Here is a 17,736-nt window from a genome sequence, read left to right as displayed (position 1 = left end):
CTGGACTTAATGAAGCACAGTGGACTAACAACAGCAGATGACATGGCTCCCCAAATCAACACAGACTGTGGAAACTTCACACTGGACTTCAAGAATCTTGCAGTGTGTGCCTCTCCATTCTTCCTCCAGACTCTGGGTCCTTGGTTTCCAAATGAGATGCAAAAGTTGCTCTCATCAGAAAAGAGGACTTTGGACCACTGAGCAACAGACTAGGTCTGTTTTTCTTTAGCCCAGGTAAGACGCTTCTGACGTTGTTTGTTGTTCAGGAGCGGCTTGACAAGAGGAATACGATATTTGAAGCCCATGTCCAGGATCCGTCTGTGTGTGGTGGCTCTTGATGCACTGACTCCAGCCTCAGTCCACTCCTTGTGAAAGTCCCCAACACTTTTGAATGGCCTTTTCCTGACAATCCTCTCCAGGCTGCGGTCATCCCTGCTGCTTGTGCACCTTTTTCTTCCACACTTTTCCCTTCCACATAACTTTCTATTAAGGTGCTTTGATACAGCACTTTGGGAACATCCAACTTCTTTTGCAATTACCTTTTCAGGCTTTCCCTCCTTATGCAGGGTGTCAATGAGGGTTTTCTGCACAACTGTCAGGTCAACAGTCTTCCCCATGATTGTGATTCCTACTGAACCAGACTGAGAGACCATTTAAAGGCTCAGGAACCCTTTGCAGGTGTTATGGCTTAATTAGCTGATTAGAGTGGGACACTTTGAGCCTCGAATATTGCACCTTTTCACAATATTCTAATTTTCTGAGATTGTGGATTTGGGGTTTTCATGAGCTGTAAGCCATAATCATCACAATTATGACAAATCACGGCTTGAACTATCTTGCTTTGCATGTAATGAGTCTATCTCATATATTAGTTTCCCCTTTTAAGTTGCATTACTGAAATAAATGAACTTTTGCACGATATTCTAATTTTTCGAGTTTCACCTGTACTTGTTCCAAAGCAGGCAAGTTCATAGCTTTGCACAAGGGAAATGGTTAAGACGCCATATCAAAGACCCTCCTTTTGTCTCTCCACCATCCAGTGACAGGAGGACAAAGCCATTTATCACAGCTGTGACTAGGATGCTGTCCTCTCTGTGATCCACCCAAGTCAGTCCTCAACCCTCATTGCCCTCTTTTGTGTGTATACGCTCAACTTATGTATTCCACAATCCACTCCCAACAAATAAAATGCACAATGGGAAAAAGTACATTCACTATATTTTCTTTGAAGATGCTGCAGCTTCATACACAGATTCATTAATTAGTCACAATGGATGCCAAGACCATTACATTTTTCCAACAAACACAAACTCTACCATAAATGTAAAAAAATGTTGAAACAAAACATATACTAAGCAAAAGAATGGATTCTTGGCTCTCCTTTCCTCACTCACCCTGCTGAGCCTGGATACTGCCAGGGAGACACATGTCTTGAAGTCATCAGGATTCTTCTTGCAGAGGCAAGCAATGAGGCTGACAGCAGCTGTGACCACACCCTGTATTGTGAGGGGGTGTAAGGAGAAAGAGATGGAAAACTGAGACTTCTATAGGAGCTGCAACAAGCAGTCAATGGAGAAACTGGCAGTAAAATCACAGATTGTGGTCATGTGATGACTTGCTAAATGACCACAGGTGAATTGCTTTACTGCAAAGTGATGTCATAACTCCAATGGAGTGACATCATTTTCCCTTAGTGACTGTGTTGGTCTCATGGTTCCAATAGATGAGAGCAATTAAAGCAGAACTCGGAGAGTTGAGTTTTCCTCTAAGAACATGTTTACTGGTTACAAAGTATTGCCATGGTCAAAAGTGAAACCAAGACTAAAGTTCCCTCCAAAAAGTTACAGCATTACAAAGTTAAACTTTCCACCCGAGAAACTATGCAATCAACTACATTTCCCAATAGAACGGTTTGGCAGGCTTAGGCTCAACCCCCAGTCTAACGAACAGAAATGACCTTGGTTCCTACAGGACAGAAATGTTGAAGCATAAAACTCCCCATTCCTCCCCCCATTCCTGTGGCAACCGAAAACAAGCAAGATGGTTTCAGCCAGGTTTGTTGCAGAGTTGACAGTCGGACCCCTCCCTAAAGAAAAAACAGATCCTGTAGAAGAACAAAAGGTGAAGTTAGGAATCTCCCCAGGGTTTTTGAGGATGTTTATTGTAAAACTTTTTTATCAACCGGTCCGCTTTGACATCTGTACTTTTCACCCAAGTGGCCTCTGACAAAGAATGTCCCTTCCACTGCACTAGGTACTGTAATTTTCATTTGTATAACCTAGAGTCAAGGACTCACTTAATTTCATAATGAGTTTCCCCTCAACTAAAAGAGGACCAGGTGCCTTCTTAGGGATTGGTCACAATGACTGCAATGGAGCACAGGGTGAATTTTCCCCAGTAAGCGAGGAAGTTTTAACTCAACTGTCACAGGATTTATGATTCTAACTATAGGAAAAGGACCAAGAAATTTCAGTCCCAATTTCTTACTAGGCAGTTTGAGTCTTAAATACTTAGTTGAAAGATAGACCTTTCCCCCCACTCAAAACAGTCTCTCAGGTGACTGCTTCTTATCGGCTTGTTCCTTGTAAGTTTTTGCAGCTTGCATTAGAGCTTTTTTTTACATTAGTCCAAACAGCCTGCCATGTCACCCATTGATCTAAGGTTTGTTTTTTTTGTTTTTTTATTGAAAAGTTTTACAATACATTTTTGAATACAAAAAAAACCCTCCTCCCCCTCCCCTCTTCCATTGATCTAAGGTTTGTGAGGCAGGTGGTTCTTGGCGTATTCAGGCATAGGAACGAACTCTCAGCCGGTGGCTATTTTAAATGGAGTAAGTCCAGTACTACTGTGCACAGTATTATTGTAAACCACTTCAGCAAAAGGTAATAGGTCAGTCCAGTTAGTCTGTTGGTAGTTAACATAGCATCTAATGTATTGTTCCACCATTGCATTAGCTCGTTCAGCCAATCCATTCGTGCTTGGATGAAAAGCCAACGAAAGTCCTTGAGTGGACCCAATTAGCTTGAGAAAGTCTCTCCAAAACTTCGCTGTAAATTGAACCCTATCTGATATAATCTTCTTTGGGGCACCATGGAGGCGGTATATATGTTTCAGAAACATCTTAGCTAACTTCTTTGCAGAAGGGAGCCCCAAGGAGGCTATAAAATGATCCTGCTTTTGAAAAGAGATCAACAACAGTCTATATTACCGTATTTCCTCTGTTTTCCGGTAGCTCAACAATAAATTTAATTTAATTTAATTTAATTATGGGACTTATATGCCGCCCTATCTCCCGAAGGACTCAGGGCGGCTAACAACAATAAAACAACAATAAAACAATAAATACAAGTATTAAAAGAAATTAAATTTACAAAGCCCCACTAAAAACCAATAAAAGTTAAAACAAAATTAAAACCCCCATCTTCAGTGCAGGTCGGCCAGTTGGAAAAGGTATGTCTTTAGGTCGCGATGAAAGGACCGGAGATCTGGGGCCATCCAAAGTTCTCGGGGGAGCTGATTCCAGAGGGCAGGCGCCCCAACAGGGGAAGGCCCTCCCCCTGGGGGTCGCCAGCCGACATTGTCTGGCCGACGGCACCCTGAGAAGACCCTCTCTGTGTGAGCGCACAGGGTGATGGGAAGTCGTTCCTGGCAGCAGACGGTCCTGTAAATATCCCGGGCCTAAGCCATGTAGGGCTTTATAGGTAAGAACCAGCACTTTGAACCTCACCCGAAGGGAAACCGGCAACCAATGCAGCCCACGCAGGAGGGGTATAATATGGGAGTATCGGGATACTCCCATCACAACCCGCACGGCCGCATTCTGCACCAGCTGAAGCCTCAGGGTGGTCTTCAAGGGCAGCCCCATGTAGAGAGCGTTGCAGTAATCTATACGGGAGGTGACGAGTGCATGAGTGACTGTACATAAGGCATCTCAGTCCAGATAGGGGCGCAACTGGCGCACCAGGCGAACCTGGGCAAATGCCCCCCTGGCCACGACTCCTATATGATGTTCTAAATTGAGTTGTGCATCCAGGAGGACGCCTAAGTTGCACGCCCTATCAACGGGAGGTAACACCTCTCCCCCATAACCAAAGATGGTAAATCTTGGACAACACAAGATGCCGATACGTAGAGCCACTCGGTCTTGGCCGGGTTGAGTTGGAGCCTGTTCTTCCCCATCCAGATTCGTACCGCTTCCAAGCAACGGGACATCACGTTGAGGGCATCACTGGGTTGGTTCGGAGTGGAGATGAAAAGCTGGTTATCATCAGCATATTGATGATACCTCACTCCAAAACCACGTATGATCTCACCCAGTGGCTTCATATAGATGTTGAACAGGAGGGGAGAGAGGACCGACCCCTGAGGGACCCCACAATCAAGGGGCCTCAGGGTTGACCTCTGTCCTCCTGCCAACACCGTCTGCGAACAGCCCGAGAGGTAGGAGGAGAACTGTCGCGTCGAGCGACCGATCAGGGTTCCGGCCTCAACTCTTAGAGCCCCGTAACAGGGGTGAGAATTTAGAGGGACCCTCGCAAGGGTGAACACCTTGAATATGGAAGGATTTTGCCCTTTGCCACCGACCCAGTGTGCCGGACGTTCCGACGGTCACACTTGGGAACTGCGATAGCGCAGGAACAGAATCCTAGGACAAACTGAGGCACCAACACAAGTTTGTTCAAGGTGAGAGAGCACAGAGTGCCCGGGGTGGATGGTGTTGCCCCCCGAACAGCTTTGCACAGCACTCTTTTATTGAGCAGTTTCACCAGGGAGGGGGAAGTACACACATGAGGAAGTAACATATGGAAGGTCATAGGAAAACATAGCTCATTGCATACAACTGCTAATGAAGAGGGCAAAGGTCATCACAGGAAGCAATAAAGCATAACTTATCGTATACAAATGCTAACAGAGAAGACAAGGAAGTAATAAAGCATAACTTATCGTATACAAATGCTAACAGAGAAGACAAGGATTATCACAGGAAGGCATAACTTGAGGCAAGGACAATTACAGGAGACAGGAAGCCATATCTTGAGGCAAGGGCAATTACAGGAGACAGGAAGCCATATCTTGAGGCAAGGGCAATTACAGGAGACAAGTCTTGTTATATACAATTGTAAATGGAGGAGGCAGAGATTTATCACTAGAGACAGGAATGCAGAACTTTATAACTTTCAATATAGAAGGCAAAAAAGGTCTTTGGGAGTCTAGGATGACTACAACTCAGGAATGCAGAACTTTATAACTTTCAATATAGAAGGCAAAAAGGTCTTTGGGAGTCTAGGATAACTACAGAGAACCACCGTAGAACAGTGCCTCCCACTCCCAACCCCCGGAGACGTCGCAGCAAGATACCATGGTCGATGGTATCAAAAGCCGCTGAGAGATCTAATAGGACCAGGACAGAGGAATAACCCCTATCCCGAGTCCGCCAGAGATCATCCACCAGCGCGACCAATGCCGTCTCCATGCTGTACCCGGGCCTGAAACCCGATTGGTACGGATCCAGATACTCAGTTTCCTCCAGGACCAGCGGGAGCTGCCGTGCCACCACGGTCTCAACAACCTTCGCAAGAAAGCGAAGGTTGGAGACAGGACGAAAATTATTCAAAATAGCTGGGTCCAAGGCAGGTTTCTTGAGGAGGGGCCTCACCACCGCCTCCTTCAAAGCAGCAGGGAAGCACCCCTCACTCAAAGAAGCATTAATCACTGCCTGGAGCCAGCCTCGTGTGACCTCCCGAGCCGCATAAACCAGCCAGGAGGGACACGGATCCAACAAACACATGGCGGCACTTAATCTACCCATGATCCTGTCCACTTCATCCGGAGTCACAGGGTCAAACTCCTCCCAAATAATGTCGGCCAGACCCATCGTTTCCCCCTCGTCAGATACTGCCCAGTCGGAGTCCAGACCGGTCCGGATCTAAGCGATTTTGTCCAGCAGATGCTGACTAAACTCCTCGGCCTGTCCTCGCAAGGGGTCCTCCCCTGTTCCCTGATTTAAATGGGAACGGGTCACCCTAAACAGGGCGGCCGGGCGATTATCTGCAGACGCAATGAGGGTGGCGAAGTAGGCACGCTTCGCCACCTCCATTGCCACAAGGTAAGATCTGGTAAAAGATCTTAACTGTGTTCGGTCAGATTCGGACCGACTGGATCTCCAAATGCTCTCTAGGCCCCTTCTCCGGCGCTTCATCTCCCGTAGGTTCACAGAAAATCAAGGGGCCAACCGGGACCTGCGCCGGGTCAGAGGCCGCAAAAGCACAACGCGGTTGAGAGCTTCAGAAGCAGTCAGTTGCCAGGCGTCAACCAAGGTCTCGACCGGGCTGTGGGAAAGGAAGGCAGGGATCAATCCAAGCGCCGTCTGAAACCTTTCTGGGTCCATCAAGCGCCTGGGGCGGAACCACCTGGTCGGTTCTGCCTCCCAGCGGTGGGAGGTGGCATGACGGAGGCCCAGCTGCAGGAGATGATGATCTGTCCATGAAAGGGGCTGTACAGATGGAGAAACCCCACCCAGATCATTGAGCCACTGCCCGGAGACAAAAATAAGGTCAGGCGTGTTTCCCCCCTCATGGGTCGGGCCCTGAATAATCTGGGTCAGGTCCATGGCCATCATGGAAGCCATGAACTCTCGGGCCCCCCCCGACGCCCCCCCCAGGGAAGGTAGGTTAAAATCCCCCAGCACCAAAAATCTGGGAAATTCCACCGCCAATCCCAAGAGAGCGTCGAGTAGCCCGGGCAGAGCCGTTGCCACGCAGCTGGGAGAAAGGTACGTGAGCAACAGGCCCAACTGACCACCAGGGCCCCACCTTAAGAGGAGGGACTCACATCCGCCTATCTGAAGGGCAGTGACCTCCCGTGGACAAAGGGCCTCCTTAATAACCGCCACCCCGCCGCCACTACCTTGAGCCCGAGGCTGATGCAGCACACGGAAACCTGGAGGGCATAAATCAATCAGAGGGACTCCTCCCTCTGAGCCCAACCAAATCTCTGTAATGCATGCCAGGTCTGCGTCTTCCTCCTCGATCAAGTCACGGATGAGGGGAGCTTTATTCACAACAGACCTGGCATTCAAATAAATCAGCCTGAGCTCAGGTATCTGCCCTCCCCCTCCCCCGGGAAAGCAGGTGGAAACCAGAGGGTCGGAGCGCGCCAAAGCTCGAAAATAGCGGTGGCGTGATCCCAGATTATGATATGGCCCTCTGTTCATCCATCTGCCGCCATTCCCAATCACCGTGGGGATCGATATCCCCACCCCATCCCCCCGGGCCCCAAGACTCTCCCCAGCCCCCTTATCGCCGCGACCATCAGCCAACCTAGGCTGAAGTAGGTCCGGCAAACCCCCTCCCCTCGTTATGACGGGCCTGATACCCCTCCCCCCTCCCTAACCCATTAAAAATTCTAAAAAGAAAACCCAAAATCCTCCTTTTTGTGCCATGCCACCTCTCGGGGTCCCAAGACCCGTCATTAAGGAAACGGCGGCACAGATTGGATGGCCACATCTGAGAGAGGGGGGAATCTCTCAGAATAAGCAGCTGTCTTGCAGTATAAACCACCAACAGTAAAAACAAAAGTAAAAACAAAAGGAACGAGTCGGCAAGAACAAGATGCATATTAATAATAGGTCCACAGAGCTGGACAGTGACTCCCGAACATGGTCACCCTCTCAAAGTGACCAAGAGCTTCCAATTTCAGGGAGAAACCCCTATCCAGCTCTGGGTGGGTCGCAGAAGGAGAAAAAATCCGATGGCTGGGCGATAGTAAACAAACAGTGTATTTGTGGTGGTATTCACAGCTTCGATGAAAGCAGATGTAAGTAAGTCTCGGGCTTCAGATTCCAGGCCCAGCCGACAACAGCTGGATCCCTCTGTTGCCCAATACCACCAGGCCATAAAGTCCATAGCTATCTCCTCCCAGGGTTGAGAGGGGTCCACTACCGGCTGCAACAATCCAGGGGGTTTTCCTGGTCATTTTTTCATGGCAGCGCAGGGGGCACAGCTTTTCACATAGCTTTCAATGTCCTTTTTCATTCCCAGCCACCAAAATTGCCTCCAGACCAAATACAATGTCTTTAGAAATCCAAAGTGACCGGCTAGTTTGGCATCGTGACTGCATTGAAGCACCTGGATTCTGAGGGTCTCGGGCAGGTACAATTTAGAGCCCTTCCAGGCTAGACCACTTCACTGGGTCAGTAGAGTCTTATTCACCTGGAACAAAACGTCAGACATTAACTCTTCCCTAAGTTTTTCCTCAAAGGGCTATCTGGCTCGGCAGACTGAGTGTGACATTGATTGTGGCAGTGGAATAATAGAATTTACAATGTCCTCCTGGTGGCCTTTGTACTGGAGCATCCTAGACAAGGCATCAGCCAAGAAATCCCCCACACACGGGAAATACTTCAAAATGAAATTGAAACGATTAAAGTACTGCACCCAACGGACCTGTTTGGGGGACAACTTTTGAGGGGTTCTTAGTGCCTCTAGGTTTTTATGATCAGTCCATAACTCAAAAGGCACTTTACTTTCCTCAAGGAAATGGCACCACGTTAGTAGGGCCCACCTCACCACAGAAGCCTCCTTTTCCCATTCAGCCCATCACATCACCTTTCAGTGTCAGTTAGTTTCCTGGAGGTGTAGGCACAGGGTTGTAGGTCTCCCTTTTGATTTCTCTGCAGAAGGATTGCTCCCATTGTGACATCACTTGCATCAGCTTGGATTATGAACTGCTCGTCAAGATCAGGGTGTTTGAGAACAGGTTCAGCAGCAAATAGTCTTTTTAGGCTTTCAAATGCCACTTGGAATTCCATAGACTATGACAGGGGCTGACAGGGTCGAGGCTCCCCCCGCTTTTCCGGTTTTCAGCAGTTCAGTAATCGGTAAAGCTGTCTTAGCAAAAGAAGGAATGAATTGCCGATAAAACACTAGAACAGGGCTTTTCAAACTTTTCACCCATTGTACCACTTTTAGGATATGGCAATATCCGAGTACCACCAGTCACCTAGCAAAAGGTGTCAAAAACGTGACCCCCCAAAAAAGGAAAAAAGTGATAAAGTACAGGTGGTCCTCGACTTACAACAGTTCACTAAGTGACTGTTCAAAGTTACAACGGCACTGAAAAAAGTGACTTATGACCATTTTTCACACTTATGACCATTTCAGCATTCCCAGGGTCATGTGATTTACATTCGGATGCTTGGCAACTGATTCATATTTATGATGACTGCAGTGTTTCAAGGTCATGTGATCCCCTTTTCCAACCTTTTGACAAGCAAAGTCAATGGGGAAACCAGATTCACTTAACAACCTTTTATATCAGTGGTGTCAAACTCAATTTCATTGAGGGCCACATTAGCATTGTGGTTACCATGGGGTGTGTGTGTTCCTTCCTTCCTTTTTCCCTGCCTCCCTGCCTCCCTCCTTCTCATTCCCATCTCCTTCCTTCCTTCCCTGATCCTGGTGCTTCTGCTGAGCCCTGACAGCTGATCGGCGCTTATGCAGGGCTGTCAGGGCTCAGCAGAAGCACCAGGATCAGTGCCAGACTCCAGCTGATCAGCACTTCTGGATGGCTTAGCAGAACCACCAGGATCAACACTGGGATCCAGCTGATCGGCGCTTCTGGGGGGCCCTGCAGAAGCGCATGCCAATCCAGGGGCTCCTGTCCAGCTCACTCGCTCATCCTTTCCCCCAAAACAGGCTGCTCGCTCACTCACCCTTCCCCCGAAAACAGGCCGCTCGCTCGCTCACCCTTCCCCCGAAAACAAGCTGCTCGCTCGCCCTTCCCCCCAAAACAGGCCACTCGTTCACTCACCCCCGTCTCTTACAAGGCCACCCCATCTCTTACAAGGCCGCATGGTCACTCGCTCACTCCGTCTCTTACAAGGCTGCATGTTCGGTTGCTCGTTCACCCCGTCTCTTCCAAGGCCGCATGCACACTCGCTTGCTCGCTCGCTCACTCTCACTCACCCTTCCCCCGAAAACAGGCTGCTCACTCTGTCTCTCCTCACTGCTTTGCTAAGAAAAACCTCTTTGCTTCTCACTCTTTCTCTCCCTCTCCCACCAAAACCTGCCCCTTTTATACCTTCTCTCCCTCCTCTTCCTCCTTTTCTCTTCTGGGCGTGCCAGAAGCTCCAATTACCATGTCGCCACGTGTGCCGATCCTGGGACTTCTGCCAAGCTCTGCAGCTACAACTGATCTCCAGGTCTGTGCAACACCACTTTTGGTTCCCTCCCCCGCCACACTTGGCTAGGGGTTGCGTACCACTTGCCAGGTGCTAAAGTACAACTGGTGGTATGCATACCACTGGTTGAAAAGCCTTGCCCTAGAAAGCTTTGAAGCTGTTTGCGGGTTCGTAGAGGCTGCCATTCAAACACTGCTTTGACTTTGGCTGGGTCCATCTTTATCCCTTTGCTGGAAATCCTCTACCCAAGGTAGTCGAGGCATGTTTGATGGAATTCACATTTAGAGAGTTTAGCGTAAAGTTTTGCTTTCAGTAATTTTTTGAGCACCTCGCACACTAATCTCACATGCTCCGCCATGGTTTTGGTGTAAATAAGGATGTCGTCAACATAGACTAGGACCCATTTATACAGGTGATCATGCAGCACTTGATTAATTGCATGAACACAGCAGGGGCCCCTTGGAGGCCAAAGGGCATAACTTTGAACTGAGAGCTTCCCAGAGGGCTGTTGAAAGCTGTTTTCCATTCATCCCCCTCTTTAATTTGCAACCGGTAATAAGCCTCTCTTAAGTCCAATTTTGTGAAAAATGTCCCTTTCGCCAGATGGGCCAACATGTCCTTAATTAAGGGGAGGGGTACATATTTCCCACACTGACCGCATTTAACCCTTTAAAATCAACGCACAATCTCAGCGATCCATCATTTTTCTCCTTAAACAGAACGGGGGCAGCCACGCGTGACTTTGCGGGTTGAATGAAACCTCTGGCTAGATTCTCGTCAATGTACACTCCCTCAGTTCTTTTAACTCTCTGGGCATCATTGAATACATTTTTGGCTTAGGGAGATTGGCCCCTGGTAGAATTTAAATTGCGCAGTCAGTTGCCCGGTTTGGGGAGGGAAGGATGTCACATTCCTTTTCACTGAAAGCTTCCGCTAAAACTCAGTATTCATTTGGTATAAGTTGGGTCCATGGAATGGGTTCTATGGCCGCTCTCAATAGTTCAAGGGGCTGTCCTTGGTCTTCAATAGTGACAGCTCCTCGCACTTTGCTGGGTGTGGTAGGAGGGAAGGGTCCAGTCGCTAACCTTAATGTCCTCACTCTATCCTCCCACCAAATTAAGGGGTGCCATTTATCAAGCCAAGCTAGCCCAAGAATGACGGCCTCAGTCATTTTTGGGACCACTACGAAGCGGATGATTTCCCAGTGCTCCCCCATTTCTTTTCTTTTTTTTAAACAAATTTTATTATTTAAAATATTTCAAAACTTTGGACATGGTGTTATCAGTCTAACATACCTTCTTGTCTTACATCATTTTTTGTGTGTTATATACATTTTATATACAGGTGAAACTCAAAAAATTAGAATATCGTGCAAAAGTTCATTTATTTCAGTAATGCAACTTAAAAGGGGAAACTAATATATGAGATAGACTCATTACATGCAAAGCAAGATAGTTCAAGCCGTGATTTGTCATAATTGTGATGATTATGGTGTACAGCTCATGAAAACCCCAAATCCACAATCTCAGAAAATTAGAATATTGTGAAAAGGTGCAATATTCCAGGCTCAAAGTGTCCCACTCTAATCAGCTAATTAAGCCATAACACCTGCAAAGGGTTCCTGAGCCTTTAAATGGTCTCTCAGTCTGGTTCAGTAGGAATCACAATCATGGGGAAGACTGCTGACCTGACAGTTGTGCAGAAAACCATCATTGACACCCTCCATAAGGAGGGAAAGCCTCAAAAGGTAATTGCAAAAGAAGTTGGATGTTCCCAAAGTGCTGTATCAAAGCACATTAATAGAAAGTTATGTGGAAGGGAAAAGTGTGGAAGAAAAAGGTGCACAAGCAGCAGGGATGACCGCAGCCTGGAGAGGATTGTCAGGAAAAGGTCATTCAAAAGTGTTGGGGACTTTCACAAGGAGTGGACTGAGGCTGGAGTCAGTGCATCAAGTGCCACCACACACAGACGGATCCTGGACATGGGCTTCAAATGTCGTATTCCTCTTGTCAAGCTGCTCCTGAACAACAAACAACGTCAGAAGCGTCTTACCTGGGCTAAAGAAAAACAGACCTGGTCTGTTGCTCAGTGGTCCAAAGTCCTCTTTTCTGATGAGAGCAACTTTTGCATCTCATTTGGAAACCAAGGACCCAGAGTCTGGAGGAAGAATGGAGAGGCACACACTGCAAGATGCTTGAAGTCCAGTGTGAAGTTTCCACAGTCTGTGTTGATTTGGGGAGCCATGTCATCTGCTGGTGTTGGTCCACTGTGCTTCATTAAGTCCAGGGTCAACGCAGCCATCTACCAGGAGATTTTGGAGCACTTCATGCTTCCTTCCGCAGACGAGCTTTATGGGGATGCTGACTTCATTTTCCAGCAGGACTTGGCACCTGCCCACACTGCCAAAAGCACCAAAACCTGGTTCAATGACCGTGGGATTACTGTGCTTGATTGGCCAGCAAACCCACCTGACCTGAACCTCATAGAGAATCTATGAGGCATTGCCAAGAGAAAGATGAGAGACATGAGACCGAACAATGCAGAAGAGCTGAAGGCCGCTATTGAAGCATCCTGGTCTTCCATAACACCTCAACAGTGCCACAGGCTGATAGCTTCCATGCCACGCCGCATTGAGGCAGTAATTGCTGCAAAAGGGGCCCAAACCAAGTACTGAGTACATATGCATGCTTATACTTTCAGAGGTCCGATATTGTTCTATGTACACTCCTTGTTTTGTTGATTGCATGTAATATTCTAATTTTCTGAGATTGTGGATTTGGGGTTTTCATGAGCTGTACGCCATAATCATCACAATTATGACAAATCACGGCTTGAACTATCTTGCTTTGCATGTAATGAGTCTATCTCATATATTAGTTTCCCTTTTTAAGTTGCATTACTGAAATAAATGAACTTTTGCACGATATTCTAATTTTTCGAGTTTCACCTGTACATATCATTTATATACAATTGTGCACATTAAACACATTTATACATTTATGCCAGTAATTTTCTTCAATCTTGTCATCCACCTTATTCTAATATTGCTTAAGTTCATAATCTTGTATACCTCTATTAAGACCTTCCTTTCTGTTCCCACCATAGGTAAAATCTATTCCAAATTTTATAATATTCTGACTGTTCTTTATTTTTCAATTCCAAAGTTAACTTATCCATTTCTGTGCATGCCCATATTTTGTTTATCACCTCACTCTCATCAGGTACTTCACTATCCTTCCATTTCTGGGCGAACGTCATTCTCGCTGCTGTAATAATATGCATCATTAAGTATATCTCTTCTTTACTATATTTCTCTTTTGTTATACCAAGCAGGAAAAATTCTGGCCTATATTCTATTCTCCGTCCTAATATTTCCTTTAGCCATGTCTGTATCATTTGCCAAAAACCTTGGGTCTTTTTACAGGTCCACCATGTATGAAAATAGGTGCCTAATTCCCCCATTTCTATACGCACTGGTTCAGTTAGGTGTGTGGCAGGAGCTCCCCCGATGAGAGACCCGTCTACCTGTATGAACCTCATGGCTAGGGGCAGTAGTTTAGCATGAATTCTTAGCTTTAGCACTGTAGGGAGGTTGATTATGCACCTAGTGCAACCCGAGTCGATTAAGATGCTTAAGTCCATTTGGGCTCCTGTCTTGGGTACTATGATTTTCGCGGAAATGGTAAAAGGTGGGATGGCTTGACTCACCATTGGGTCGTTTTCCCCTTCGTCGTCACTGTCATATGGTGCTGGCATCAGGAGTCGCTCTGTTTCCGCTCTCCCCGGGGCGGAGAACTGACCTTGACAGCTTGCTCTTGGCTGGCCCAATTTGACTTTTCCCACACAGAACGAGGCTTTCTCTTTGGCTTGGCAGTGGCGACAAGGGCACTCTTGGCTTGGGGAAATGGGACCAGACACTCAGCTGCTTGGTGTCCTAGTTGACCACACCTGAAACACTTGATTGGGAGCCCAGCTGACGCCCAAAGGGAACCGGTGTTTGTGGTTGTTTGGGAGCGTCAGGCCACTTGTTGCCTCTCCTAGACCCACCTTGGTCTGAACTCAGAGGTGGTAGGCTTCGGGTGGTGATCCAGTTCGATACCCAAGGTTATAGCCATGCGGTATCATTCACAGAGCTGATCAGGAACTCCTCAGTAGGTGCACGTCTGCAACAAATCATGGTCTAGTCCCGCTCTGAAGTAGCGGATTAGCGAGCACTCCGGCCACTGTCTGAGCCTGCCAGCCACTTTCCGAAACTCTCAGACGTAATCTTTAGCTGATCTTTCTCTGCTTCAGGTCATAGATGTCCTTCCTGGCTTGCAGGGTTTGGGATTCATCCTCAAACCTGGATCTCAGCTCACCCATGAACATATTGATGTTCCACAATTCTGGTGCCTGTTCATCGTGTAGGGTGGTCACCCACTCAGCTGCTTACCCTTCGAGGTTCACTGCTATGGCATCGACCATCCCGGCCCCGTCGGGGTAAGCATGAGCATAGCGGTTCAGGTGAGCCCACACCTGGTTCAGGAAGAAAGACAGCTTCTCAGGGTCTTCATCAAACATGGGTTTGATAGGAGGAGGATCTACAGGCCGTTGTCCCCAGTATGCTTGTTATATGCCCGGTCACAGGCATTGGAGTCATGGGGGAGCCACATCGTGAAGCCGTCTCAGCTGGGCTCCCGGGCTTGCAGGGCACCGATCTCTTTCGGGACTATGCCGAGGCACAGGGTTTGACGCTGAGGTTGGCCGGGGTAGTGATGAAGCAGCAAAAGCCATCATGACTGGGCTTGGGCTTTGCCAGGGAGGAGGAAGTGTTGGAGAGCTTCTGTGTTCTCATCCACTGGAGATCACATGGCGAGCAATCGGTTCTACTTCTCCCACTTCAGGTCAGTCAAACTTCTCAGTCTCTCAATGGAGTGGCTGTGGAGGGCGGTCAGGTACTTCCACTCCCCTGAGTCATCCCAGCCAGCCGGCCGCTTCACCTTTCTCAGCACAAGTGAACGAAGGCCATGGGACAAAGTTAGTGGGAACTCTGCCTCAGCAGCTTTAGGGGTGCTCCATCGCTGAGAGGTGATCTCCGGTCGATCACGTTCCCCCTGGGTCAAGGTTCACTCCAGTTGCCCCTGGCCCTCCGATGGGATTGCCCGGACTTTCACCGCTCACCAGCAGCAGGAGCTCCTGGGAGGTAGCCTGTGGTCTGGCGGCTGATGCTGTGCTGAGGCCAGAGGACACTTCTCCTCTCTTTCCCATCTCATATTCTTCCCTGAGTCTTCATGGTCCTCCTACAGGTGTTGGTAGGCGACTGGGGCTCAGGACCCCAAGTATTAAAGATTCAAGGAGTCTTGGTTTAATGTCATGGTTCTGATAGATGAGACCAATTAAAGCAGAACTCGGAGGGTTGAGTTTTCCTCTAAGAACATGTTTATTGGTTACAAAGTATTGGCATGGTGAAAAGTGAAACCAGGACTAAAGTTCCCTCCAAAAAGTTACAGTATTACAAAGTTAAACTTCCCACACCAGAAATTATGAAATCAGCTACATTTCCCAATAGAACGGTTTGGAGGGCTTTCCAACATTAGGCTCAACTCCCAGTCTAATGAGCAGAAATGATCTTGGTTCCCACGGGACAGAGAAATGTTTACATTAGCATAAAACTCCCCATTCCTCCCCCCCATTCCTGTGGCAACCGAAAACGAGCAAGATGGCTTCAGCCAGGTTCGTTGCAGAGTTGACAGTTGCTTAGTGAGTGAGTTGCAAGTCTCAATTGTGACCATTATGTGAGGACTACCAGCTAGGATAGGAATGATGAGTGCTGAAGGTCAAAACATCTGAAGGGCACCATGTTGGAAGAAGGCCAATATAAAAATCTGACTACTCATAACTTGTGTTCACAACACTTATTGTTATTAAATCATTTTCTGCATTCATAATATATAATATGTCAAACCATAAATTAATTAAATAACCTGATATTCACAATACAATAAGCCAGAAGAACTAGGACCAAGATTAACATTAATCAAACTTTATTAGTTGTACAAATACATCTAACAGATTTTTAACTAACATAGTTAAACGTATGGTATAAATACACCTATATTTTGAATAGCTTGGACACTGGTTTTAAAGGAATAAGAAATAAAGATTGAGTGGTCTCTATGGTAACAAGTGAGGAGGACATACCATAAGCAAATTATTGTGAGGGTGACAAATGATTTCATGTCCTAACAATGGAACTCAGAAGAGGAAAACATACCATGTGCTGGTCATTCAGAAGGTGCACCACATGTGATGTCCACTCTCCCATGGGCACCAAATCAGGTGAAGTCTTGTAGAGGCGCAAGAGGCAGAGGGCAGCGCTCTGCTTCACACTGTCCATGGTATCACTGAGGTGTAATACAGACAAACCAAAGGGTCAGATAGTTGGTATCTTAGGGGAGGAATGAGAATGACTTGCTAATGGAAGGTTTTAGGTTTAATCTTTGACATTACCAGATAAAAGGATCAGTCATCTGATAATGGAGAAAATACTTTGTTGCTTGAGGTATTGGAAAGCCTTTTGTAGTTTTCCCCAATGAGTAATTGAGACCCTTCAGATGTTGCTGAACCACAATTCCCAGAAGCTTCCATTGAGACACATTGAATAGTACTGTACTGTCTCCAGATGTTACTGAACACTGCTAATTCCTACCCAAACGTAGGCTTTTGGGGTATATTGGGCTATAATTATTAGAATTCTCACTGTTCCTTTTGGCAGGGAATTCTGGCAGTTCTAGCCTTAGTGAAACTGGAGGGTCTAGGATAGGGTCAGAGTGGTATAAATAATGCCATCTGGGTGAATAAAATTATGTCTTCTGTTACAAATCAGCCTCTGATGCACCTAAATACCATAATGAAAACTACCCATCTTACCCCACATAGTTAGTCCTTCATACATTGACTCTGCCTTACCCAGCCACCAGGATTCGGGGGATCTCAGAAGCAAAGGCCTCTGCCATTTCACGGCTGCCAACATTGGCGATGCAATGCAGGGCCAGGCATATGAAGGTGGGATTGCGACTTGACAGGTCATTCTTGATAGCATTGTTGATGAGGCGGATCAGCTCACTGTTGGAGTTCACCAGCACGGAAATGAACAGGTAGCCCTAGTAGACACGAAAGACACAGAGAGAACCAAGGGTAAATTATGCACTGTAAGACAGGCAGGGTCATAGCTTTACTACAGGGGCAGAGAAACAATGATCCCCCAAGTCTTGTTGCACTACAAATTTCAGCAGGTCTAGCCAGTATGGCTGTGGTGAGGAATGCTGGGAGCTATAGTTAGGAACAATTGCATTTTTTACAGTTCTGCTTCAATGAGCAAAACAACATGCAAAGGATCACTTTGTCCCTCAGCAGACAATGGTTATAATAAGGCTGGCTAGATGCCCAAAAGTGATAAGAGTATGCTATTTAATTAATTTTGATTTCCTCTCTGGAACACAACCTTGCAGAAGCCCTTCCTCTGGCACTTTCATTAGCTGCCCTATTTTCTGCCAAAGCACAGAAGACTACAGGTA

General features: G+C 47.1%; 1 protein-coding gene across 1 annotated transcript in view; it reads right to left on the bottom strand.

Moving 5' to 3' along the window:
- The window catches only part of LOC308676529 (AP-2 complex subunit alpha-1-like), a 173,334-nt gene that overhangs the window by 63,084 nt on the left and 92,514 nt on the right, over nucleotides 1-17,736 (bottom strand). Inside the window, exons 4-6 of the mRNA XM_081342370.1 lie at nucleotides 17,129-17,322; nucleotides 16,434-16,563; nucleotides 1,395-1,496 (exon numbers count right to left, since the gene is read on the bottom strand). Of these exons, the coding sequence (XP_081198496.1) occupies nucleotides 1,395-1,496; nucleotides 16,434-16,563; nucleotides 17,129-17,322 (426 nt within the window). The remainder of the gene's footprint in view (nucleotides 1-1,394; nucleotides 1,497-16,433; nucleotides 16,564-17,128; nucleotides 17,323-17,736) is intronic.

This window comes from Vipera berus, assembly GCF_964194415.1.
Source record: "Vipera berus genome assembly, chromosome: W".
NCBI lineage: Eukaryota > Metazoa > Chordata > Lepidosauria > Squamata > Viperidae > Vipera > Vipera berus.
The sequence above is the reverse complement of the archived record's forward strand: the minus strand, read 5'-3'. Positions and strand labels throughout refer to the sequence as shown.